The following is a 25,042-nucleotide window of genomic DNA, read 5'->3' on the forward strand; positions in this document are numbered from 1 at the left end:
CCTTTCGACTTGCAACATGTCCGAGGCAGTCGCTGGATATAAGAAACCTCACTCGAAGATAGACACTAATGGATTTCAACCAGGATATCAACTCACCGAGGCTTATTTCAAAGTAGTTTTAAAATACTCATCTAGCCCACGAATTTCGCCGGTTGCAAGCATTACTGAACTTTAATTTTGGTCAACTGAACCTAGGCTAGTAGAGCTCAGAATACCTGTCATATTGATATAGGAGATAATCAATTTCATAATCTGGCGCTGCAATCCCATAGTTTTGCATTTAAAATTCCATTAAGCCTATTTGAAAGGACATTTAACCGCTTTTCAAGACTTTTCACTATATTCGGTGACTTGCCAGGACGCCGAGCGTCGGATCTAGGTATCGGATCATGCCCGACGCCATTCAAAAACAATCCAAGACGCATATTTCGACCTGTAAATTTCCCGTTATATTTTCTTTCTTTACCTCAAATTTTATACTCTCTGGAATAACATGCCAGTACGCTTTCCTTTGGCCGCGGCCCCTCGTACTGTGCGCATGCTGCGCGTCCCGCAAATACCGCACCGATTGATTTTCTCGAGCCGATCCAGCCCATCGAAACACTCGAGTATCGGACCCAAGTCAAAGAATTTTCTCATACAGTCGCAGCACCAGCGCCTTTTCTCTAGTTCCAGTCAAAGATGCAGCACAAACACTGTCGTACGAGTGCCAGCCATGGCCGAGTCGATCACTGAGGGGACCCTCGTCCAGCTCACCAAGCAAATCGGAGACTATGTGGAACAGGATGAAGAGCTTGCCACCATCGAAACTGACAAAATTGATGTTGCGGTGAATGCACCCCACTCCGGGGTTATACAACAGCTACTCGTGAGCGAGGGGGATACCGTCACCGTGGACCAGAGCATTGTGGAACTCCAGCGAGCAGATAGCACATCTCTGGAAAGTAGCCCGAGTTCATCTACCGGAAATCAAGAATCTGATTCAGAAAGAGCAGACAAAGAAAAAGGAACAGCAACAGAAGCCGTAGCATCTCCGGAAAAGCGTGCATCAAGTACAGAATTTCAAAATACTACCTCACACCCGGCGAAGGGAAGTCGGCCAGTTCAAGATGCTGTTCAGGAGGAGCCTAGGTCTGAATCTAAGCACGAGCGCGGAGAGACTCGAGTATGTATTGCTCAGTCTGTTATTCATACCAACTATGAAAATTTTCTAAGAAGCTAATTTGGGTTATTTGCAGGTCAAAATGACTCGAATTCGAAAGAAGACCGCGGAACATCTGAAACAATCTCAGAATACTGCAGCATTTTTGACGACATTCAACGAAGTGGATATGTCTAAGCTGATGGACTTCCGAAAAATAAACAAAGATTCGGTTCTCAAACAACATGGTATCAAGCTAGGGTATATGGGCGCAATGGCTCGGGCATCAGCTCTGGCTCTGAGAGAGATTCCAGCTGTCAATGCAGCCATCGAGGATGGTGATACTATCGTTTATCGTGATTACGTGGATCTCAGTGTTGCCGCCGCCATTCCCAAGGGTCTTGTTACTCCTGTTCTTCGCAACATCGAGTCAATGGGCCTAGTCGAGATTGAAAAGAACATCTCAAAGCTAGTGGCAAAGGTAAATAAGCTCAAAATTTCGTATCATATCCATATGCTAACTTTTCGTAGGCTCGAGATGGAAAGCTCACTATGGATGATCTGACAGGTGGCAGCTTTACAATTAGCAACAGTGGAGTCTGGGGCTCTTTGTTTGGCACACCGATTATCAATATGCCCCAGACGGCGGTTCTTGGGGTGTATGGTATCCAAGATCGACCAGTAGCTGTGAATAGTCAAGTCGAAATCCGACCGGTAAGCCCAGAGGCGAAACTAAATGATGTGTGAAAGAAAAAAAACTGATAAAAACAACTTCAGATGATGTACATTGCACTAACATATGATCACCGAATTATTGATGGCAGGGAGGCAGTGAAGTTTCTGACTCTCGTTAAAGGATATCTCGAGGACCCGAGTACCATGCTGCTTCAATAAAAATAGACTTCCCGAGGTCAAAGTAAAACTGGAAAAATTGTTTGATGGCCCTCTCCAGGGCTCCAGGGCTGCTTGTGCATTGTTTTGTTTTACGATATGGGAACTACAGTCTAATTTAGTTCCCAATGTCATACTAGTGCATACGAAGTTGATAGGAACAGACAAGGAACATGTCGTTCGAGTGCCCCGGGAATTTGAAGATAATCATGATGATTCAAGTTTCAATTTCACAAGATATAATCATCAAAAATTTATAGAAGGTCCTCAATGCATCCCAGGAAGGTCTATCCAACGGCTCCACCGACAGACTGCATTATGCTTTCGACATCCAATTGATCGGCAAGATCCAATAGTTCCTGTGGTGGAAGACTGACCGAGGAATTCAGCCCCAGAAGGTCCCATTCAAATACCTCTTCCACATCAACATTATCCAGATCATTAAATTCGTTATCATCCTGTGCGGCCGAATTGACGTTGATTGATGGCAAAGGGATTGGATTAGATCTGGGTGTCAATGGTGCCAATATTTGTTCAAGTTGTCGGAGCTCCTGTCTTCGGAGCGGGGCAGCTGGATTCCCTTTCGAAATCAGCTTATCCAAAACACATTCTAGGTGGTCACACCAGGTGCTACTATGAATGAGTGTTGGTGCAATGGCGCGGATCAAGTATAAAACAAACGCAGATGAAGATGCATCCTCAATTTGAAATGGTAAAAATGCATCTGAGTCAGTTAGTAACGTGGCTGGTGCTATCTCTTATAAACTCTAGCGTAGACTTGCCCATTAAGTCGTCATCTGCCAAAGTTTGAAGGGTTTGCAGAATAGTCTGAGCAGAGTCGGCGCAGCACTGTAAAAGGGACGCAACGGGAGGAGATAACGAAAGCGTCTGTGAGGTTTTTCTCTCCGTCTTTTCAATGTGCATATGAAGAGCACACATGACCAGCGGTCGTGTTGTGAGCACAACGCACTTTTGAAATTAGCTTCCATTTGAAAGTTTTGGGTTGCCGGTCAATACACACATGATGATGTGCCAACATAAGACGGATTGCCATTTTCGAAGCTCTGCTGATTAATCCGTGAAAATTTTGGTTCAAAAAAGCTGTCAAGTCGTGCGAAAGCTCCGCCATACTGTGGAGAATTGACTGGGTGTTTCTTATTAGTGTTCCATTGAACTCATCACCAACTCCATAAACAGCTATATAATTTTAGATTCGGCCAGAAGGATCCACAAACAGTGCTGGTCAACTTACTAGTCAAAGTCTGAGCCATCAATCGAGAAAGTCGCACATGCAGTGTCAGGTTACTGTGCTCGACAGAACTTTCCATCTCGGCAGGTAGCCTCACAGAGATATCTTCATCTCTAATAGAGCTAGGGGCCCCTATTAGAGCCGAGAAATCACGATCGAGCATATAAACTACCCAAAATATCGTTCTGCACCGGCTAGACAGTTCTGGTCCGCACAGTTCCTCTGGTACGTGGCGGTGAATTCCCTCAATTATACAGCCACGTAATGCTTGGCCGATCTGTTCGAAATTAGCATGAGATTATCTTTCAAATTTATCTGTTTTTAGGAACGGGGACACTGACATGTTGGAATGCGGCACGTCTCATATCAATGGATTGCAGATAAACTGCACCCAAGCTCAATGCCTGAATGCACGTGAGAGGATCTTCATGCATCCCAGAGAGATCGGGGAGAAGGGACATTGCTCTTGATGCATATTGGTGTCCAGGCGGTGTACCAGAAGGATTTCTAGTAGTAAGGAATGCCTTCCCAAAGGCAAGAACAAGAAGATATTGGGCATACCAGTACCTTGAGGAAGCGGCTTTGCTTGATGGGTGTTCGTAAAACTCGTACAGATGTCGCAAATATGATTCTTCGTCGATCATGAAAGATAGAAAACCAAAGTAAAACTTGACTGTGTTGAAAAGAAAGAGTGCATAATCCAAAGGTGGCAGGTTCGTGACGTCGGGTACTTCATCTGCGGGCACTGGTCTCCATTGCAATTTAACTGCCATTCCATCTAGATGCCAAGGATCCGGGGGGGGGAATTAGCTTCAGGGACACGTCTTCCTATAAGTGCCAAGACACGCCGACAAAATGACCATGAGGATGTCGGGCCCATATACCCTAAGCAAGCCAATTAGTATCTCGGAGCCTTGAAGCCTTCGATATACTTTCAGTGGGAGCTTACAGAATCGACCATCCGGTGTCATTGCAAAAGACGGATCCCTATCTACCAAGGGATTCCGTGAAAATCGTGACCTATGCCCATCATGTTCTACGTCGACTTCTTCCCTTGATTGTCCATTTTCGATCTGCCTAGTTTGATTGGCATCGAAGGTTGACCCAAGTCCTGCGCAAAGAAGTCAGCCAATCAGGATTTGGCACATAGATGGGCAGTAAATACTCACCATCAGAAATACCACCCCACTGATCTGCCGTACGATCCTCCAAGAGGAACGACGGCCCATGAGACGGAGATAGAATAACATCATCATCACCAGTAAAGGGTGATGTGGCAAGGTTGCGAGTATCTAGAGTATTAGAATGGCGAGAAGTGCTGCTACTTGTTGTCAATTGCGCCTCGAGTTGTCGCAAGTATCTTGTGCGGAAGATTAATTAGCAAAATATCATTCAATTGAATTGAAGAACATACCGCTCCGAAACTGAGACACGGGTATCCTCCGCTGGAAAACGACAAGGTTGCTTCTTGCGAGCACATCTAGTGCAAGGTTCAGATCCCGAACACTTGACTTTCATTCCCCGGCATCGTATGCACCTTCATGGCACGTTAGCATAATTTCCTTGCCACCCTTATCAAGTGAGACTTACGCTTTTTGGCATTTCTTCGCCTTTGCTCGGTTTGAAGTCGCGGGCATTTCGGTTTGCACTACCGAATTTGGGCAACGTGAAGATGGGCTGTAACAATCTCCGGCGACTCTCCCCGATCTTCAGGATATAGCAGAAGTGAGGTCTCGCGGGGTAATTGTCGAGAAGGATCGGTCGGGATGGCCATCCGACGTTTGCTTATCAGTGTTATCTCCAAAGTGTGGAGCCACCCCCCCCAGGGCCGGGGAAATTTCATCATGCCGCGGGAGGTGCTCAACAGCCATTATTAAGGGTTGCCCTTTCACAGAAGAGCAACAAACCAGATAAGAAGAACGAGGGGAATTTCACCATTTGGCAGTATACTGTATTGTTGATGCGTCTGGTCTGCCGAGACTTGCCGATATTGAAATAGAAGCCGGTGCACTGGAATACGCATTTAGTTCGATTTCGTCTACTAAGTAGAAGCTACATTGGTAGCTATTGAATTCACCTTCGGAATACTGTTAGTCTTTAATTTCTTTAACTTACTATCATACGATACGTATAAATTTATGAGGCTTTTTGAGCTTCTTTGTCACAAAATAAGTTAGATTTTATTAGTCCTCAAAGATCAATCGGGAAAAATACGGTAGCTCCGAGACCCGAAAGAGCGATTAACAGTCAGCGGAATATTGGGCAGCAATTTACTCCAAATCTAGGAATGGATGTAGGTGATGAGGCCTTTCATTTTGCATTCATAGCGCAGGCACATGCAGGTACATTCAAGTTTGTTGATAACTACTAGTTAGTATCAACCAACTATCCGACGCCATAGCTCTTGTCTTAGTGCAACTCCCATGTGTTTGGTTCGCTCAACTGCGCCCTTATTCTCAATCGCCCGTCTATGAAGATATTGCATGCATTCTGCAACCGAGCCCCAAGCCATGCACTTGAAAGCCTTCGGCACTGAGACATCACTCGCCGTGGAGACCTTCAGAGCTCGCTCGTAGTTTTCCACAAGCTCACAGCTCAACTCATCTGCCATGCCTTGGATCTGTCCACATTCAAGTAAAATAGTCGGTTGCTTTGAGAGTAGAAGTTCTTGGTGCTTTGAAATTGCTTTGGCCGCACTCGCCGCATTGTGGGTTGCTAGGAAAAGTGCCGCATTTGGGAAAGGAAGGTCAATCCCCTCTGGCATGCGTCGGCAGAGCATTGTGTCGGCTATAAGATCGTATGACTGGTCTGTTTCTTTTCTTGTATCGTGAATAAGGGAACGTGTTTCATGCTCAATGTACGCTCCTCGGACCAGTTTGATTCCCGCGGAAAATCCCTGCTGCGCAGCCAGAGCAAGGTGACGATCGAGATTTGCCTTGGATCCCTTCAAGTATCCCTGAATGGTGTTGTAAACTAATGGAGCGGCAGAAGTATTATGTTTGCGCATGATATCGATAGCCCAGTTGTCAAGTCCTTGTTGGAGAACCTGTTGTTCGGCATCCAGCCACAATCGCGACCCTTGCTCTCGAGTAGCAACGCAGATTTCATCCATCGCCTTCGCCACGACTTCGGGCATGGGTCTTCTATCAACCATAGCATCGATTGAAACTGGACCGGCCCCTGTCAGTCTAGAGGGTGGTATCAGTAAGGTCGTAGATCGGAATGACTGGAGTTGTGGTATCTGAGTACTCACTTGACTGCGAGATAGTCACCAGCACCAACCATACGGAGGGTCTCCAATGTTCCCTTTTTCCATTCTTCCACGGTCTCATAACATTTATCGCTGTAGTTCACCGAGCCAGATTCATCGTGCGCCAATCTCTCGTTCGGGTCCACAACTATCTCCTTCGAATAACCCAGGATGACGCCTTGGTATCCCATTTTTTTTATTTCCGCCACAGTCTTCGAGACCTCCTGTCGGTTTGTGCCCGCACAAAAGTGATTGTATACTGTCCATCGAAGCAGCTTGTTGAGCATTCTATTGCGATCAGGGTTGAGTATGGCGGATTTCGAGTTTGTGACAACGTTCAATATAGCCAGGGCGGGCTTGAGAAATACTTTGGACGACATAAGGGTTGTCAGAACTAGTGACCGTAGGACTAGTTTGGTTGGCAGCCTTGCCATCGAGGACATCTTCAGAGGTGGTTGAACAGAGGGCGTTGGGTTTGTGATTACTGCATTATGGAAACCCTTCTTAGTTGAATGGTGTCGCCTGAGGATCTGGTGGGAAGGTGGGAAATGGCGGGGCTTCAATCCAACATGTTGGATGGATGTTGGTCTAATTGGCATTTTGGGAATATCAGATCTGAGTCTAATATCTCACAATGCAAGGTAAGATGGTTTTAACCCTTTGGTCTGTCTGCAGATTTTGGTGAAGAGGAAAGGCTTGGTATCATTGAATGTATATCACCAGGGCACTCAACATGCTATATACCACCGGGGACCTTTCTTAACTAGTACTGACCGCTATCTTCATGGCTTGGTGAAACCTACCGATGGTGCCTCTTTGAGCAGCCGACTATAGTCGGAATGATCCTCCGACATCAGGAGGGGTAGGTATCGGACCAAACGTTCGTCCTCGCAGAAGCCACAAGGTCAAGCGGGGGAGGGGTATTCTCTTATCAATTGATTCTTAATATTACACACTCTACCTACCGATCCCCCACCTTTATCAAAACCGGGCCGATCAGTTAGGCATATTCGGTATTGTCACCGTTGCATTTTGGGACATAGCAGCAATGACCCTATCATCAGATGACCAGGAGTTCGAATCTCATGCACATGATATGCACCTCCGAATTTTTACTATGGTGTTTCTACGTGTCGGCGCTTTACAGGTCAGTCGAGAACGTGCTCTTCTCTACCTGTGAGTCCAGGTTCGTCACCAATACAAACTCTAGCACTGATTTGTGTAGTGATCAGCATCTGAGCTCATCATACTTGCGAACAGATTTTCATATTTTGGAGCATATTTCATTCAATTATTCAGTTCAATGCACGTAGGCTATTTCTTCTATCACAACATGAAATTGGCTGGCGCACTCAAAAAGCTTAATTTTCCTTTTACAGAACTATACCTCGTTTGAGGGATAGGTTACTTTTCCCAGAGGGACAAACTCCTCCTTGATAGTCCGAGTGCTAACAAACCTCTGAAGATGAGCCATGGTTCCAGTCTTGTCATTAGTGCCAGAATCTCGGCTACCACCAAAGGGCTGCTGGGCGACGGTTGATCCAGTGCACTTGGTGTTCAAATAAAGCATACCAGCGGCATGTTTAAGGCTCGTCTGAGCCTGACGGCTAGCATATGGATCCTTGGCGAAAATACTTCCCGTAAGGCCGTATCGCGAAGTAGTATCAATGAGTTTCAAGGTTTGTTCCCACTCGGCATCTGGATAAACATAAACACCCAAGATCGGTCCAAATAGCTCTTGTGACATGATATCGTGGCGAGGGTTGGAGGTGCGATACACGGTAGGGTGCACGTAATATCCTTCTTCCTTGGACGCTTTGCCGCCGACAACCAACTCCAATTCGGAATCCGTCTTGGCTTTTTCAATAAATCCGCTCAGCTTGTCGAACGAACGCTCGTGGATGACGGGGTTGACAAAGTTCCCGTAGTTTTCGACATTTCCCACCTTCAAGGCGGCAGTTTCTTCGGCCAGGACCTTTTGGAATTCGGGCCACACAGACTCTGCGACATACACGCGTGAGTTTGCGGAGCACTTCTGGCCTTGATATTCGAAAGCGGCCCTGATTGTGTTCAAAGCTGCGCTTCGCACGTCTGCGGAGGGATGAACAACACCCCAGTTCTTGCCGCCGGTTTCACCGACAACTCGCGGGTAGGAATTATAGATGCCCTGACCGACACCGTCGCCAATCTTCTTCTGAATGCCTTTAAATGTGGCGGTAGCACCGATAAAGGTCAATGCTCCGAACTCGGGCCGCTTGAGAACAGTGTTGGTGACTTCTTCGGCATCGCCGGGAAGGAACTGGATAACATCTTTGGGAAGACCAGCTTCAATCAAGATCTTATGAAGCAGCCAGCTAGCATGCAGTGCGGAATCTGAGGGCTTCCAGATAACCACGTTACCAAGCAGGGCAGCGGGGCCGATCAATGTAGCTCCAAGCGCGGTGAAGTTGAAAGGAGCAATTGCGTAGGTGAAGCCTTCCAGAGGGCGATACTCCATCTTATTCCAGTGTCCATCAAGATGGACCTTTGGCTGCTGGGCAAATAATGCCCAGGCCTCGTGTATGTAGTGACGGAAGAAATCAGCCGTCTCCGCAGCGGCATCAATCTCAGCTTGCCAGATATTCTTGCCTTGGCCAAGCATGGTCGCCGCGACTATCTCGGAGCGGTATTTCCCAGTTACCAACTCGGAAGCACGCAGGAAGATTGCTGCGCGGTCTTCAAATGGCGTAGCCTCCCAAGCGGGCTTAGCTTTGATCGCAGCATCAATGGACGCATTGACTTGCTCGGGCGTGGCAGATGCGTAGTTGGCAATAATCTCACTGTGCTTCGAAGGGTTTAATTGAGTTCGGGACTCTTTTGTTTCGATCTGGTTTCACAAGGGTGTTAGCGAGGAGCTAAGAAAGAAAGTTGGAATCCTCTGAGACATACCTCGGTGCCATTGATCTTGAGGGGAATGGTGACTGGGAATTCACTCTTGAGTTGCTGAATGGTCTTGGTGAGCAATGCTCTTTCCGGTGACCCTTTGGCGTAATCAAACTGACAAGCGTTAGCGCATTTATCAACTTCATGTTAGGCTCTTGACTCACCATCTTTTCGTTTTCAAATTTCGGCGGATTCAGCATGGTCAGGTACCTACGACCAGCTCCATTGCGAGCGCAAGCCTTTAGCCTGTTGAGGCCAGCAACTCGAGTAATCGTTGTAGGTCGCATCTTCCAGTAACTTGTAAAGTCAAAAGAAACGAAAATCCCAGACTACTAGTAGTAACAGATGTTTGAGGTGAGTCCCTGTCCGTGTTTATTTAAATACCGAGATCTCCATGTGTTCAATTTGTGCCACGCAACGCGTCGGAAGGCCATGCCGACTCCACAGATAGGATACTGAGTATCATCAGTATCTCTCCTGCATCATAGATGCGAGTCCCACAAATGCGGGGAAGGAGGAGGTCGCCTACATCGCCTACATCATTCCACAGTCTTGAAAGGTCGGGGGAGCGTCCCGATGTTGATAAGAAACCCCACGTTGCTCAGCTGGACACAACAACCACTTCAAATGGGCAGGTTTTTACAATTGGTTATTGATGCCCAGGTGTACTTGTCCGCGATTGGCCACGGTGAATTTGATTCCCAATTAGTTGGATGTTATGGATAAGGACCTGTGTCATGTCTCCTCCAGGGCTGTTGACCGCTCTTTGCCTAACTAGTGTAGACTCTATTAACTTGAAGCTATGCTTTTCGGCTTCTGATGTAAGATAAAGTCTACTCGTATATTTTAACAAGACTTGTCAACATATGCAATTTATTCAGAGAGTGACTTGTCTACTAGCTCCGAGCTTAGTACTAGTCATGATCATCCGGGTATGGTTTACAGTAGTACTGATGTTCTAGAGCAACCTGGGAAGTAGTACTAGGATAAGAGTACTACTAAGTTAGTAGTTAGTAGGGTGCTATGTTTAATGAAATTCAAAATAACCCAATCTACTACTACTACTACTCAGGCTGCTATTACTAGTAGGGCTGTTCAACCCTAGTTCAAGTTCCATATCAAGATATATTTTCTACTACTTGTAGTACTACACTGGAAGCCTCCGAGTCCAGGGCCAAAACCCGTGCCCACCTGGGAACAGCTACTAGGCAGCTACCCAACAAAACTTCATTTCGCTATTTTCACAGCAACTCCCGGATTAGCCATGTCCTGCTAGTACTGCCCGTAAGTATATCAGAACAAGCTTGGACCAAGTGAACGTGATTGTGCGACCAGACCAGACCAGACCAGCCACCTCCGGTCAAGCTCCGCCCGATCGTCGAGCTCATTCGTCATCGCGGCCATCACCTCCACTCCCCCGACCACCTCCCATCCACTTCCTCCCCCGCGTACCCTTCCCACCGCCGGTGATCCAATGTCGCTATTTGGAACATCTCCGGAGGCGGAGGAGCCCTCCGCCGTGTCCTCTACACAGAAGTCTAAAGCTTCCCTGTTTGCCGACGAGCCCGCCGGTGGTTCCTCGTCCCTCTTCGCCGATGACACCGGTGATGACAGCTCCTCCTGGAACCCCCAGAACAACACTGCGAAACGAACAGCTCGCCGCGATCTCGTCCGAACGCTACTTCCTGCTACCGGTGTACCAGAGAGCTATGTGGACGCCTACGACTTGATCCTGAATAGTGGCGATAGGGTCGGCTCGGGCGTCGGCCTGTCCTCGATTCGGGAGATCCTGTCCAGCAGTAACCTCACCGCGTCTGATCAGGGCAAGATCCTCAATCTGGTTGTCTCCGGTGATAATGAGACCTCGGGTGGCCTTGGACGTCCCGAGTTCAATGTACTACTGGCGTTGATAGGCCTCGCGCAAGAGGGCGAAGACTTGTCCTTCGACGCAGTCGATGACCACCGCAAGAGTAAGTCCTTTGCCTCACACAGATACAGTGGATTTATGGTCGATTTCTGTTTTTCTACTCCATGGGAATGCGATCATATCGACTTACGCATATTTCTACAGAGCTACCTCAACCTCACAGCGGTTTCCTTGATCGATTGCGATCCCCGACTCATGATGCCTCCGATGGCCCCGCGGACGAGCGACCAACCACTCCCCCCTCCCAGCCTTCACCTGTACAAGAGCCCAACTCCGCGCGATCTCGACAGTCAAGACGGGAGTCACTCGTTGGCTTGGAATCGGATCCCTGGGCAAGCCCGGAACTTCATCGGAATCACGCTCACGCCGCAGCGACCTCCACAGTGACCTCCGAGCAGCGTATAATTAATGGATATGGTAGCATGCGCTCTACAACAAATGCATGGACCAGCAAGCCGGTGGAGGAGCCTGCCCAATTGGGCTTGTCGCAAGAGCCGACGAGTGTTCCGCCCGAACCGGTAGAGCCGAGTAGCTCTGGCTCCGGCTGGGGTGGTAACTTTGGTGGACCAGGACCATCTGGTGACGATGCTCCTTTTGCGAGCGCATCGCGTCCTGCACTGGGTGGATTTGGTCCCCCAGGCGATGATCCCATTGAGCCTGCACCGCGGCGACGATCTCTCGGAATTGCACGGATTACAAACCCTAATGTCGAAGAGACTGTCACCATCACTCTCCTCCCAGAGAAGGAGGGCATGTTCATGTTCCAGCACCGAAACTATGAGGTCAAATCGGCTCGACGAGGAAGCACAGTCGTGCGTCGATACAGTGACTTCGTCTGGCTACTCGATTGCCTGCAAAAACGATTTCCGTTTCGTCAATTGCCTCTTCTCCCTCCCAAGCGCGTTTCAGGTATGTCCCCTGCTGATCAAAGCGCCAAATCGCTTGCTCACCTTAATTAAGTTAATGGCACTCACTTTTCAGCGGATTCGAGCTCTTTCCTTGACAAGCGTCGCCGTGGACTCATCAGGTTTACTAATTCCCTCGTTCGCCATCCCATCCTCGGCCAGGAGCAACTGGTCGTCATGTTCTTGACAGTTCCCACCGTAAGTGTGCCGATTTGGGGATGAGAAGGACCTCAATGCGTAAACCACAATTCTAATGCGCGACCAGGAGCTTTCTGTTTGGCGAAAGCAAGCCACCATCTCTGTTCAAGATGAATTCGTCGGTCGGGCACTGCCTCCAGATCTCGAGGATTCCCTACCGCCTACTCTCGACGAAACCTTTGATACTGTTCGGAGCGGCGTCAAGCGATCGGCCGAAGTCTATATCAACCTGTGTACCCTCCTTGAACGATTGGCCAAGCGCAACGATGGATTAGCTGCTGATCATCTGCGGTTCTCATTGGCCCTACAGTCTTTGACTGAGGTCACCAAGGATACCTACTCAGTGGAGACTAATGATATACCTTCCCTGAACTTGGGAATCACGGCGACGGCTCGCCATCTCTCGGTGAGCCAGAGTTTGCTGGAAGATGAAGCACGTGCCTGGTCTGCAGGCGTTCTCGAAGATCTCAAAAGACAGCGGGACTGTCTTGTCAGCGTTCGTGAGATGTTTGACCGACGTGATCGGTATGCGCGGAACAATATTCCTCAACTGGAGCGACGCATTGAGACCAATGAGCGTAAGCTTCAGGACCTGCGGGGCCGGCCAGCTGGCACTGTGAAGCCAGGGGAGATTGAGAAGGTGGAGGATGCGATCTTCAAGGTATGTGATTTGACCCCACCCATATGTTCTGTCTCTCGGTTCGGATCGACTAACATTAGTGGCTGTGCAGGACAAGGAGTCTATTGTGGAGCAGCATGCCCGCGGGGTATTTATCAAGGAGTGTATTCGCGACGAGCTTCTTCACTTCCAACAAAGCCAATATCACATCAGTCGGCTGCACCAAGACTGGAGCCAGGAACGAGTGAAGTATTCCGAGCTACAGGCGGAGAATTGGCGCCGTTTGAGTGATGAGGTCGAGAGCATGCCGACAGGTGAATAGCAAGGCCAGACCGGGTCTGCGGCGTACATAAACTCGTGAAGATCGAACCTTTTTCTTCTTCCCCGCATGGATTCGATTGATATTTGGCCTCCCCGCGCGGCGTCCGCGGCAGCCGCGATCGAAACTGACAAAGTGAAGATGGTTGATAGATGTTTGCTTTTTCGCTTTTTCTTTTTCCATTTTGTGTCGTTGTCTTTCCGCCAAAGCTTACCCAAACCTTGTTGTTCACCCGCAAATGCTTTGACATGTTCTATGTGGAAGTCTGGAGCATGAATGCCTCCTGAGGTCCACCTATGCATTTGCCATACGCTCGAGATCTGCATTTACTGTCTGCTTTGCTGTCGTTTGTTGTTCGGATCTTTGTTGCGATGTGGGCTGTGATCTCCGATTTCTTCTTCTCAATTTTCGATTCACAATTCCCAATTACCAATTCCCCACTATCGTTTGCGCAATTCGGGTGTTTCAAGTTTGAAATGTGATTTTATACCTGGTGTCTCAGCCTGGCACGTACATCCTGGACTCCGATATTCACTAAATGTATGCATGAATGCGCTGTACCACCTAAGTATACTAAGTAGTAGTTATAAGTACTTCGTACAGGGCACTGTCTTCCAGAAGACCAGTGCCGGTACTCCGAGTGGATACTAGGGGACATTCAGGCACGAACAATCCAATGGGGCTGGGAGAGATCATAAATAGAGGCTTGGCGGATGGCAGGGCTGGGCACAGACTTGGCTGGAAACCAGGCAATACCGGCAGATACCAGGAATACAGAAATACCATACAGTCCATCCACATGCCGATCAGCATTGAATTGGGTTCTCGGAGTATAAGTGGTGGCGCCCTTGCTGTAGTACTCTGTCTATTTATTTATTTATTTATTTATTCATAGTCACTGGCATATACAGAGTACTGGCAACTACAGAGGATTGAATTAAACCGACTATCGTATACTCATCCTACTAGTACCCGATCGTATCTTACCTCCGCCAGCCAAGACTCGCTCCGCTTGTTAGCGTGGGGCGCAAAGTCTGGGCTGACGAATCCCGCCGCCCCAAGACTTTCCTTTCTTGCTAGGCAAATCTCTCCCGCGCGCGCAATACCTCGCTTTCTTCCCACCAGCCAAGAGTCCAAGAGTCCCCCTACCCCATCCAGGACTCTTCCACTGCCCGGTTCTTTTCTTTTCTTTTCTCTTTCTCTTCCTCCCAAGCCGCCGAGACTGCTTGTTCTTGCTTGACTTTCCCCGACGTCTGGCATCTGCACTGGCATCTGCACCTGCATCTCCTCTCCATCGGTGTCCCGTCCTCCTCGACCTCGGCCGTATCGCCGTTGCGCTCGGACTGCCTATCTCCGACTCTATCTTTTCCAGCCCCCGTGGACTTCCGAACCGCCGACTCTCCGAGAAAGGCAACGCGCCCAACCCTCAGCCCTACAGGGCTCGACGACCGGTCTCCCCCTCTGCCCTCGCCCAATCCCCACTCTCGAGATTCGAACTCCCCCCCCCAAGGCATGAGGAGCTACGCGGTCCACCAACATCTGAGGCGGAAATCGATCTGGTAATCGATTGGCGCAGGACGCGGTAGCTACTCTGCAGAGCAGAAGGAATCATACCCCTGCAACATCTACATCGATACCAAAGAATCAACAAGCGTGAGGAAACTCGCCCGAGGTCGATCGTCAAGCACAACATGGCGTGGGATCATTTGGATATCGATAAGCCGCATCTGGCATACATGATTTTGGGTGGATTTACTGGCCTGTTCATGCTGTGCTCACTCTTCGTGAAAGAAAAGCTCTACATCGGCGAAGCTACTGTCGCCACCCTTTGCGGTATCATCTTCGGCCCACATGCTGCCAATTTATTCAACCCCCACGAATGGGGCAACGTCGATAAAATCACACTCGAGTGCTCCCGCATCGTCCTGGTCGTACAATGTTTCGCCGTCGGTGTCGAATTGCCCAAGGCTTACATGGAGCGTCACTGGAAATCAGTAACCCTCTTGCTCGTCCCCGTCATGACCTGGGGCTGGCTGGTCACTAGTCTATTCATCTGGTGGATGGTGCCGCCATTGAACTGGCTCGACAGTCTTGTCTGTGCCGCCTGTGTTACTGCCACCGATCCTGTCTTGGCCTCGTCCGTCGTCGGTAAGGGTAAGTTCGCCAAGCGTGTGCCCAAGCATTTGCGAGATCTTCTCTCTGCCGAGTCCGGCTGTAACGACGGCATGGCCTTCCCTTTTATCTACCTCTCATTCTACATTTTGCGTTACAGACCCAATGTTGGGGAAGTCTCGCTGAATTGGTTCTGCGTGACCATTCTGTACGAGTGCATCTTTGGCGCGATCTTTGGCTTCGCTATTGGTTATTTTGCCCGCCATGCCATCAAGCTGGCTGAGCGCAGGGGTCTCATTGATCGTGAGAGTTTCCTAGTGTTCTACTTCGTCCTGGCGGTCTTCTGTGCCGGCTCCGGTAGTCTATTGGGCATGGACGATTTGCTTATTGGATTCTCCTGCGGTGTCGGTTTCAGTAACGACGGATGGTTCACAGAGAAAACTGAAGAGTCACACGTCTCTAACGTCATCGATCTGCTGCTTAACTTGGCATACTTTGTCTACTTTGGAGCCATCATTCCCTGGGAGGACTTCAACAACATTGAGCTCGGCCTTGTGCCTTGGCGCTTGGTGGTGATAGCGTTGTTGGTCATTTTCTTCCGTCGCATACCCATCATGCTTCTCTTGAAACCAATTATACCGGACGTTAAAACATGGCGAGAAGCTCTGTTTGCGGGTCACTTCGGCCCTATTGGTGTCGGTGCCATCTTCGCTGCGATTCTCGCTAGAGCCGAATTGGAAAACGATAGCACACAGCCCTCTCCAGAAGACAGTTTACCCACGCCAGGGCAGGAAGATTACTACCTTATCAGGCTGATCTGGCCCATAACCACGTTCATGGTCATCTCATCCATCCTTGTCCACGGATCCTCCATCGCCGTGTTTACCCTCGGTAAACGCATCAATACCCTGACGGTCACGCTTTCCTATACTCAGGCCAACGAGGACGGTCCTTCATGGATGAACCGTCTGCCCCGTGTCCAGTCAATTGCCAAGGGCTCTATGTCGTTCCGCAAGGCGGATGAGGTAGATTCCTCGGAGGAAAGGCTGCCTGAATACCCACCTGGAACCTTGCCGCCTATTGGTTTGCCCAACAACTTCCTACGTCGCCAGCGCGAGGAGGAGGATAGTGAATCCCAGATTTCTGCGACTCAGAACAAGCCTGTTCGTCGTCGCAAGCGCCGCAAGCACCCCGCTGGTGGGCCCATTAGTCAATCTGCAATCATGCCGGCTCCGCGACCTGCCGAGAGCGAGGGTGATGATGAGAAGAATCAAGAAGAGCTTGCTGAACGGGATGCTATTGAACGTGGTGCCTCACCTCCCAGTGCAGAGCGTGACCGCTTTGGTCGCGAGCCAGAGATTGAAGCCTACCAAGAAGGTCACAACATGATCATCGAGGATGAAGAAGGCAATGTCCTCCAGACCGAGGACACTACCAACATGACAACCGAGCAAAAGCTTCAAGAAATCGAGAAGCAGCGCAAGCGTCTGGAGGAGGACAAGACTGGAGAATTCGCCCCATCTCTTAACCAGCCTCACCCCAAGAATGAAGGCGAGGAAGCTAAGCAAGCCGTTGCCGAAAAGGCTGGACTCTCTGCGGGTAAGGCCCGCAAGGGATGGACCAGCTGGATTGGACGTGGAAAAGACAAGGAAACGTCTGCGCAGGAAAAGCCACCCAAGGCCGATACCCCCAAGTCCAAGCACCGGTCTGCGCATGCCTACCAGTTTGGTAACACTATCATTGTGGAGGACGAGGACGGAGAGGTGCTCAAGAAGTACACCATTCCATCCAATGACAAGGGACCAAAGCCCAAGCCCCCGCCTGAAGAGGACCCTGCTGCTCCTCCTGGTCACGCACCAATTAGGCGTGGTCTCACCCGTATGGGCACCTGGTTTGGAATGGAAGAAGAAGGAGAATCGTCTCAAGCTGGCCAGAAGAAGACTAAGCCTGCTCCGAGAACTGAGACTGACGACTGGACCACCGATGACGGTTTGCGTTTCACGCTAGCCCAGAATGACGACGTTGACGCTCGCGGCGGTATCGGGCACAAGGGCCGCCGTATGAACAAGCTAGAGTTCTTCCAGCAGCTCAAGGGTCTTGATGCCAAGGAGCGTCGTGATGTGGTGCAGCAGACGGACGCGCCAGCCGCGATCCAACAAGCTGCCAAGGACGACGTGAAGGAAGAGGAACGCAAAGATAGTCGACTCTCCGCCGCTGCGGCTGCCTCTGCCGTCGCCACTACCGGTGCCATTCCCGAGGAAGCGGCCGAGGATCTCGAATCTGTCACCGACAGCGAGATCAGCGATGATGAGTCCGGTGACGGAGCCCCAACCCCCGACGTCGCCAGCTCCCTTGCCAAGTTTACCCGCGGCAGCTCTGCCCAGGAACGTCGCAGCAACCTCAGCCCTGCACCTGCTCGTCTCCGTGCCCGTCGTGACTCCGACGACGACGGAACCGAGCGTATCCCTCCCTCGCGTCTCCGTCGAGCTGCCGGTATCCCTGCCCCATCTCGCCAAGCCGACGACGATACTGGCGAGACACCTGCCGAGCGTCGTCGTCGTCTTGCTGCCCTGGGCCAAGATGACAACGATGATGACTCTGACTCCGATGATGACGGAGCTATCGAGGATGATTCGGAGAGTGACGAGAAAGATGACGATAATCAAACAGCCGGCAAAGTGCAGTTCGCCGACTCGCTCAAGCCTTCAGAAGCCCCCCCAAAGTGGTGAGCAATCTTCCCCCTCCGGGTCCGGCTCCGGCTCTGGTTCTTCCAAGTTCACGCCCGGACACCGACCGCGTGTTTCGTGGGGAGGTGAGAAGGGCCGTGAGATTTAATGGCACAATTGCTTTCTCATCTCGCCTCATCGCCTCATATCACCCGCTCCTACCACTTTGATAGACTTATGAATTTGGCGCGCAAAAAAAAAGTCGAAGAGCCCATTGACGATATGATTTTTCTCCGTTTTGTTCACATTCACGAATTTCTATCAAGAACTGGGTAGACCGTTCCTTGCCTTGCTAGAATGGTCTAGTACATGATTTTCTTCTTCTGGACATGCCATGCCCCCTCGCCTACTTACTACCTTACGCATGTTGACCACTATTCCTGTATCTTTTCTCCCTTCCTATCTGTGCATACTGCCATTATTCCTGGGATATAATTGACCCGACGAGCGGAGCGGGTCTCCTTGTGTTTGATACTAGTTGTTTGCGTCCTATCATGATTGGATTATTGCTAGAATAGCGTAGTCGTTTCTGAATGCATTTGCTTTGCATACCTCATTCCGTTCCCTGGTGTAGGATCCCACGCAGTTAAGAATAGTACAAGTAAACTCAGGCTGCGAAACTAATCTACGTTGAGCCGAGCTCGCATCAGCACGGCACGGTATGCAGAATATCGATATCATTAGATCAAACCAGAGGTATCAATGAATGCAGAAAAAAGGAAGCCTCTAAGAACAAAAAAGGCCGTCTCAAGACAAAAACCAATATCAAAGCCAAAATCAAAAGTACATCTACACCTCATCCATCGTCGCCTGCGACCTCATAACCCCCCCTACCAAAAAAGTCACTAACAACACCAAACCGATCCCTGGAACGCGACAACTCGGCCTTGAAAAGATCATGCTGATCCGCCGAGTCAACCTGCCTCTGTCGAATGGCGCGGAGCGTAGAATTTTGCGGACCGCAGACGGGACACTGGGCGTCGTCGTCTACATTGTTGAGACAGCGTTCGTGGAAGGAGTGGCGGCAGAGGAAGTGAACTGTTGGTAGGTCGAGGGTTCCACCGCAGGATTGACAGCGGCGCGATTGGAAGACGACGGGTTGGGAGGAGAGGTTTGAGAGTTCTTGTTGCTTTGCGGCTGTTTCGGTTTTGTAGCTTGAGATAAGGCGGCGGTTCTGTGGGGGTGTTAGGTGGGTGCTATTGGCAACGAGGTAGGATGGGATGAGCTGGCGGGGGTGTTATACGTACCGTTGAGATCTCCTTGTGTTCACGATCAATGCTTGTGCTGAGATACTTCTTTACCCGGCCCATCGTAACAACTGCGTTGTTGCTCAGGGCTTGGATCACCTGAAGTGGGGAGAGAAGGCCGTCTTGATCAATGCGTCGGAGAACGGCGTCTAGCTCATCGCCTGCCTCTTCGAGGATCTGTGGGCTGGAGGCGAAATATGTTAGTGCGTCGATGTATAGCTGCGGCTCATCGGGTCCATAGCGATGCAATGCTTGAATGGCACCCTGTGTATCCTTGGCTGAAGTGAAGGAGCGGAAAATGTCGAGGCGAAGGCCCTCCTGTTCGCGTACGAGAGTGGAGCCCTCGCGGAAGTTGGATAGATCGGAGAGCAGCAGGACATTCGAGGTTGAGATGGGGATCTGATCGGGTTAATTTTGTTTCAAAATAAGACTTTAGATGGCTGCCTCGTGAACACTTACATCTTTCCCTTCAATCAGTTTCTTGGCCTTGTCCTCCCATTCCTGTTTTTCAGTCGCGTCCTTTTTGCTCTTTGCTGTGTCTAGATACATCTCGAACAGCGTGGTAAAGAGATCCACTTTAGCATCTTGTTTAAGACCAGGATGTTCCGTTAGCGTCTCGAGGAAGCCGATGAACTCTTTCGGATGGTCCACGAAAGCGGAGAAAGCTGTACGTGGCTTGGGAATCTTATACTGTGGTGCTGCATCTGCTTCGGCTTCTTGGTTGATAGGGTCTGTTTCTGGTGCCGATGGTTGCGTTTGAGTTCCACCACCACCAGTAACGTAGCGTAATGGCAAAAGATTGGCAAGACTCTGTACTGTGCTCGTGTGTTGTTCTTGGGGTTCGGCCTCGGCCACCTCTGTGCGTGGTCGATATTGACCCGTGTAGTAGACCTTGAAGATTTCGGTCGTTCGCTCAGGACAGTGAGCGAGTAAGACCCGGGCGTATTTCATCAAGTTGTGATAGGCCTATTACATTAGCTTCGCTATAAAAAGTAGATATTAGCAGGGTTCACATACCGCTTCGGGGTCCAGTCTCCAAATATATTCAACTGCCTCGGCATATTTCTTGGAATCTTCAATGAGAATGTCCACGACCATGTCATTTTCACCATGCTTTGTGGCCAGGTAAGCAGCCTGCTCATAGTATCCTCCTTGTCGGCACATCGCAATGGCGGTCTCAAGATCGAACTTCAGCTCGCCAGGAGCTTTGATGAACGAGTCTAGTTTGCTTGTGTCCTTCAGCTTGGCATAGCAATTGAGAAGAAGGGTCGTGTGGTCGACTGTGGCACGGCCATGATCGTGCAATTCCTCCAGATATTCGATTAAATTGTGAATACGTTGTGTGTCAAGGTACTGAGCCATGGGTTAGAAACCAATCAATGATTTAGATTTATAGTAAACCAACCTTGCGAATAACCTGTGAGGGTTCGGTATTGTCAATCGCCCGGAGATATTGTTGCATTGCCGTATCATAGTCACCACGCTGGTATAGGAAGTCACCGTATTTGCGATAAATTGCATTTTGCTGCAAAGTGTTGATCCCGATCTTTTGTGCCAAGTTAATGGCAAGTATGTAGAGGTTGCGCTCATAGAGAATTTCAAGCCTCTGCTGAAGGCTTTTTTCCCGGTACCGAAAGATCTGGGAAATATTAGAAAGATGCAGAAATGAGGATGAATATGCAAAACCGAGAAACACAAACCTTTCCATCCGTCGTGAGCAGAAACAGATCCCCCCATTCCATGAAAATGTGCTTCATAGGCGAGACCAGCGCCTCGCTATGCGCGATGAATTTGAGATCGGTATCTAACAGTGTGAAGGTCGTAGCGCCCAAGATATCACCCCCGGGGTTGACACCATACTTCCGAAGTGCCTCACCCTTGCCCGACTCGGGCCTTGGTGGGCATACCAGTGCAACATAGTCTCGGAAGGAATTGATGGAAGTCTTGGAGCTCTCGAAAGCATAACTGGAACCTCGGCCACGGGGACCATATGTGTAAACTGCATCTTCTCGCGCAATGAGAATATCCCCAGTTTCGCCGTCCAGAGTCATGCAACCCAAACCACATCCCGTATCCTCCAAGATCCGCGCCGGCTGACCCTGTCCTCTCCCTGCGATGACCAGTGTCAAGATTCGACTCGTTGTCGAAATATAAAGTGCGGTGACGGCACCACTCTGGGTCTCTAGGCCCGTAATCGGCTCCTCTGACTCGAAAACAATCCGTTGCCGCGCCCCGCGATCGTGAATCAGATCACCCCGGATGATCGTCACGGAGCCGTTGGCGAAGCCAACCGCAACCTGCGAAAGGTCCTCGACAACTGCAAACGCCGATATCTGTATTCTCAATCAGCCCTCCACTGCGATTCCTCTATGCGATGGGGAATTCTTACCGGAAACTGCCGCCTAGCATTCTGCACTAACACTGTCGATAGACACCGAGGTGTTCCATCCTTAGGCTCCGTATCCAATGCCCAGACCTTTAGCACCGGTTCATTCGAGAGGTCCTCCGCAACTGTAACGAGCAAGGAAGTGCCATTGATTTGTTTCATGTGTTGAATCGAGCCGGCATCATGCGCCTTGAACGAGCGAATGACGCGGAAGGTTGAAGTGACGATATGGACGAAGCCATCGTTTGTGCCGAGGAAGAGGTTCGAGGATCCGGTGCAAAGACTAGATAGGTCGCTCTATAGGGCGTGTCAGCCAGCGCATGTTAGCGGGGAGGTTGAAGGGTGCCTTACCCCGAATAGCGCGGAGCTGTCCTCCGGAACCTTGACGGGGGAGACGTCGACGAAGTTGAACGCTTTCCACTAGATGAATTGTCAGTATGAATCTTCAGTGAGAGGCAAGCCGCGCTCTTACTGATGTCAAAGCCATTTCGGCGGGCCATGGAAGATGAAATGGAGCTGGCGACGAGGCGGAGTTGGAGCTCTCCCCGCCGACGCTCGGACCACCTGCGGTTCCTGGTCAACCGCCGATTAGTACAACTTCAACATTTCAATTAACTATCTACAGAATATCTACAATATTTATAGTAAATCATGAAATTTTACACAGAGTGGCTGCGGGGGTATGTTCTTAAAGCCACATAATTCTATTGGATATCATTTATTCGTCAAGGCGGACATCATCACCAACAATCTGGTGCTCAAAGCACGCGCTGGAAATGTCACAAAATGGGGAATCTCAAGCATATGCAAGTCGCTAATGATATGTGTAAAGCAAAGAGAGTTAGGATATATCTAAATCCATGGCAGTAGGGTGTTCTGCTGTAGATGAAGTTGTCTTTGTACTCGGGTGAGGATGGTTGATGTCGTTCATAAAATCAAAGCTCTGCTGTAACCAGCTCCCGTCATCTGCAATTGCCTGGCTGAGGTTGAAACTCTCGGCCCTTTGAAACCCGCCTTGTCCATCCTGTGCGGTGTTAGGGGTTGATCCGGTTAACGCAAATGGCAGGGCAGAGTTTTGTGTGGTCGATTGCTGACCCAGCGCAAGCCCTGATTGTTGTTGGCCAGGAGCGTATTGGTCATCATTTGTTGGCGCGGTGTGGTATTCATCCACGGCAAATGGCGAGGACCTCGCTGGAGAGAAAGCTGCGCCCATCCCAGTAATTCCCGGACTGGTTCCGACGACTGGCGACAGATCGCGAAATTGATTGGGCTTTTTCCCCGTGCTAAATGTAAACGGCGTGGCGGCGTCAATCATGCACTGTGTACTCATCGCCTGCGCCTTCTCTTTATCCCAGCGAGAAAAGTCCGAAGGCATGATTCGATCGGAAGTTGCAGGGTTGAGAAATGGCGTCTCATGCGCTAGGAGTGATTCATCACCATTCTCATCCTCCTTCTCGGATGGCATATCATAATCAGGCTCTGAGCTCTCAAGGTCGTCTTGGAAAGACTTTTGAGCGTGGCGAAGGGCAGCTTGTGTCGATAGCTGCGTATCATAGCTTCCACCAGAAGCACTGTTGTTTTCTTTGGGCACGGCTGTTGAGTGCAACGATGTAACACGATCGGAAACTCCAGGGGCAACTGGTACCTGCTGGGCAGATGGGAGCTGCTCGTAGGTGTTCTGTTCTACAGAAGTCTGGGCAAATGTGTCCGCCTCGATTGACTCGGTTCTTTGGTTTGCAACTTGAATATCCTTTGGTGGCTCGGCCTGTCGACCTTTTTGTATACTGGCAGTTCCTATGGCATTCTCCTGCTCATGAGGCACGTCTAGTGAGGCCATGTCATCATCCGGGTCGTCGGCTGTGGGCACTGATGGGGCCTTATCGGCAGGGTTTTCAACTATCAGATTCGACAGCTCACCAGGGCTAGAGTCCTCCGCATTCAACCGCTGATATTGGAAGCGCGGCAGCTGGGATGTAGAAGACGCAACACGAAATGACAGCGCAGCATGATTCTTCGTAGTGGGTGAGGCTTTCTGCACAACTTGCTTGGCAATTGTCGAGCCTGGACACTTGATCCGCGACGGCGATAAAGCAGGCGAAAGTGACATCGGCGGAGCGCATTCCACAGGTGGCTTTTCTGATACTCTAGGTGTCGTCGGTGATCGAGTCCTGGTTGGTGACCGTGTATCTTGCTTTCCAATTGCATTTGATACCGAACTAGATTTATACCTCGCTCTTCGTAGATCGGCCTTTGGGGTTGGTGAACTTGGAGGTTCAAACTTTCCAAAATTTAGTCTCTTCCCGCCCTTTCTCAACCAGTCCGCCGTCCCTGGTGCAGTGAATGTTTGGTCCTCCACGGAAACAGAAGCATCTCTCCGAGACACTGCACTCTTCCTGCCCGTAGATTTCGGTGGAAGCTGAGGCTTATTGCTAGGCTTCGGATTCGATGAAGCAGACCGATCTGGATTTTTGTCCAATGCTAACACGCTTGAACGATCAACTGGCGAAGACACATCCATCCCGTTGCGTGACGCAATAGACCAATCCTTGCGATGTTTTGCTTCCCGCGGGTCAGTTTCTTGTATCACAGGCGCCTTCTCCAGATCACCGCCAGCCTTTATTTTCCCCGCTATAGTGGCTTTTCCTCCACGAGTCCTTTCTTTCTTCCATGGGTTCTTCCAGTTATGTTCGAACGGACCCCGCAAGGAAGCGGAGAGAATAAAGACCGGAGCTCCTCCTCGGCATGATTCCGCGATTCTTTCGATTTTTTGCCGCTTTGCCGCCTGGGCAGATTCATCCAGATCATCGTCAGACGCTAGAAGGTCGTCATCACTGGGGTCTAAGGGCGGATATGCACATGTCTCAAAAGTGAGCGGGGAGATTGGCCGCGGTCGTGGCATCGAGATCGGATTGGGGGTTCAGATCATATAAGGAGTTCCAGCTTATAGTATTCGGACAAGGCGACGGAACAGATCAACACGGGCCTTGAAGGCATCCGTCATCGTTGTTGGGCGGAGATTTGGTCGTTGGGAGAAGGTCGGCGCCTGACGCGACAAGCACCGCGTAAAGTGGAAATGCCCAGGCAACGCATTACGTAACCCCATCCGGGGAAGTATAAAATCCACTCGTTCAACAAAAGTGAAGCCAAAGG

At 50.0% G+C, this 25,042-nt stretch overlaps 8 protein-coding genes across 8 annotated transcripts; 3 read left to right on the forward strand and 5 right to left on the reverse strand.

Moving 5' to 3' along the window:
• Positions 1–493: 493 nt before the first annotated feature.
• Positions 494–2,035, forward strand: N7481_005170 (uncharacterized protein; the record flags this gene model as incomplete). Its single annotated transcript, XM_057264389.1, has 4 exons — positions 494–1,165; positions 1,239–1,622; positions 1,673–1,855; positions 1,919–2,035. The coding sequence occupies 4 exons, from the start codon at positions 494–496 to the stop codon at positions 2,033–2,035; spliced, it is 1,356 nt and encodes a 451-aa protein (XP_057122109.1).
• A 284-nt stretch (positions 2,036–2,319) lies between these two features.
• N7481_005171 (fungal specific transcription factor domain-containing protein) lies at positions 2,320–4,918 on the reverse strand (the record flags this gene model as incomplete). The annotated part of the gene is made up of 10 exons (XM_057264390.1): positions 2,320–2,756; positions 2,815–3,001; positions 3,054–3,229; positions 3,285–3,558; positions 3,623–4,059; positions 4,134–4,166; positions 4,231–4,392; positions 4,451–4,641; positions 4,696–4,761; positions 4,872–4,918. The coding sequence occupies 10 exons, from the start codon at positions 4,916–4,918 to the stop codon at positions 2,320–2,322; spliced, it is 2,010 nt and encodes a 669-aa protein (XP_057122110.1).
• A 740-nt stretch (positions 4,919–5,658) lies between these two features.
• On the reverse strand, positions 5,659–7,130 carry N7481_005172 (uncharacterized protein; the record flags this gene model as incomplete). Its single annotated transcript, XM_057264391.1, has 2 exons — positions 5,659–6,469; positions 6,535–7,130. The coding sequence occupies 2 exons, from the start codon at positions 7,128–7,130 to the stop codon at positions 5,659–5,661; spliced, it is 1,407 nt and encodes a 468-aa protein (XP_057122111.1).
• Positions 7,131–7,912: 782 nt separating this feature from the next.
• On the reverse strand, positions 7,913–9,740 carry N7481_005173 (L-glutamate gamma-semialdehyde dehydrogenase; the record flags this gene model as incomplete). The annotated part of the gene is made up of 3 exons (XM_057264392.1): positions 7,913–9,397; positions 9,460–9,567; positions 9,618–9,740. The coding sequence occupies 3 exons, from the start codon at positions 9,738–9,740 to the stop codon at positions 7,913–7,915; spliced, it is 1,716 nt and encodes a 571-aa protein (XP_057122112.1).
• A 1,187-nt stretch (positions 9,741–10,927) lies between these two features.
• On the forward strand, positions 10,928–13,424 carry mvp1 (sorting nexin Mvp1; the record flags this gene model as incomplete). Its single annotated transcript, XM_057264393.1, has 5 exons — positions 10,928–11,423; positions 11,525–12,289; positions 12,341–12,483; positions 12,551–13,144; positions 13,215–13,424. 5 exons carry the CDS (start codon positions 10,928–10,930, stop codon positions 13,422–13,424), a joined length of 2,208 nt encoding a protein of 735 aa, XP_057122113.1.
• A 1,688-nt stretch (positions 13,425–15,112) lies between these two features.
• On the forward strand, positions 15,113–18,262 carry N7481_005175 (Na+/H+ antiporter Nha1; the record flags this gene model as incomplete). The annotated part of the gene is made up of 1 exon (XM_057264394.1): positions 15,113–18,262. The coding sequence occupies one exon, from the start codon at positions 15,113–15,115 to the stop codon at positions 18,260–18,262; it is 3,150 nt and encodes a 1,049-aa protein (XP_057122114.1).
• Positions 18,263–19,055: 793 nt separating this feature from the next.
• Positions 19,056–22,379, reverse strand: N7481_005176 (tethering complex subunit PEP5; the record flags this gene model as incomplete). The annotated part of the gene is made up of 9 exons (XM_057264395.1): positions 19,056–19,433; positions 19,507–19,905; positions 19,966–20,418; positions 20,524–20,859; positions 20,912–21,145; positions 21,207–21,839; positions 21,896–22,189; positions 22,244–22,312; positions 22,365–22,379. The coding sequence occupies 9 exons, from the start codon at positions 22,377–22,379 to the stop codon at positions 19,056–19,058; spliced, it is 2,811 nt and encodes a 936-aa protein (XP_057122115.1).
• A 354-nt stretch (positions 22,380–22,733) lies between these two features.
• N7481_005177 (uncharacterized protein) lies at positions 22,734–24,791 on the reverse strand (the record flags this gene model as incomplete). Its single annotated transcript, XM_057264396.1, has 1 exon — positions 22,734–24,791. The coding sequence occupies one exon, from the start codon at positions 24,789–24,791 to the stop codon at positions 22,734–22,736; it is 2,058 nt and encodes a 685-aa protein (XP_057122116.1).
• Between the last annotated feature and the right edge of the window lie 251 nt (positions 24,792–25,042).

Source organism: Penicillium waksmanii, assembly GCF_028829765.1.
Source record: "Penicillium waksmanii strain IBT 27052 chromosome Unknown utg000005l:1.0-5232799.0:1.0-5237142.0, whole genome shotgun sequence".
In the NCBI taxonomy this organism is placed as follows: Eukaryota; Fungi; Ascomycota; class Eurotiomycetes; order Eurotiales; family Aspergillaceae; genus Penicillium; species Penicillium waksmanii.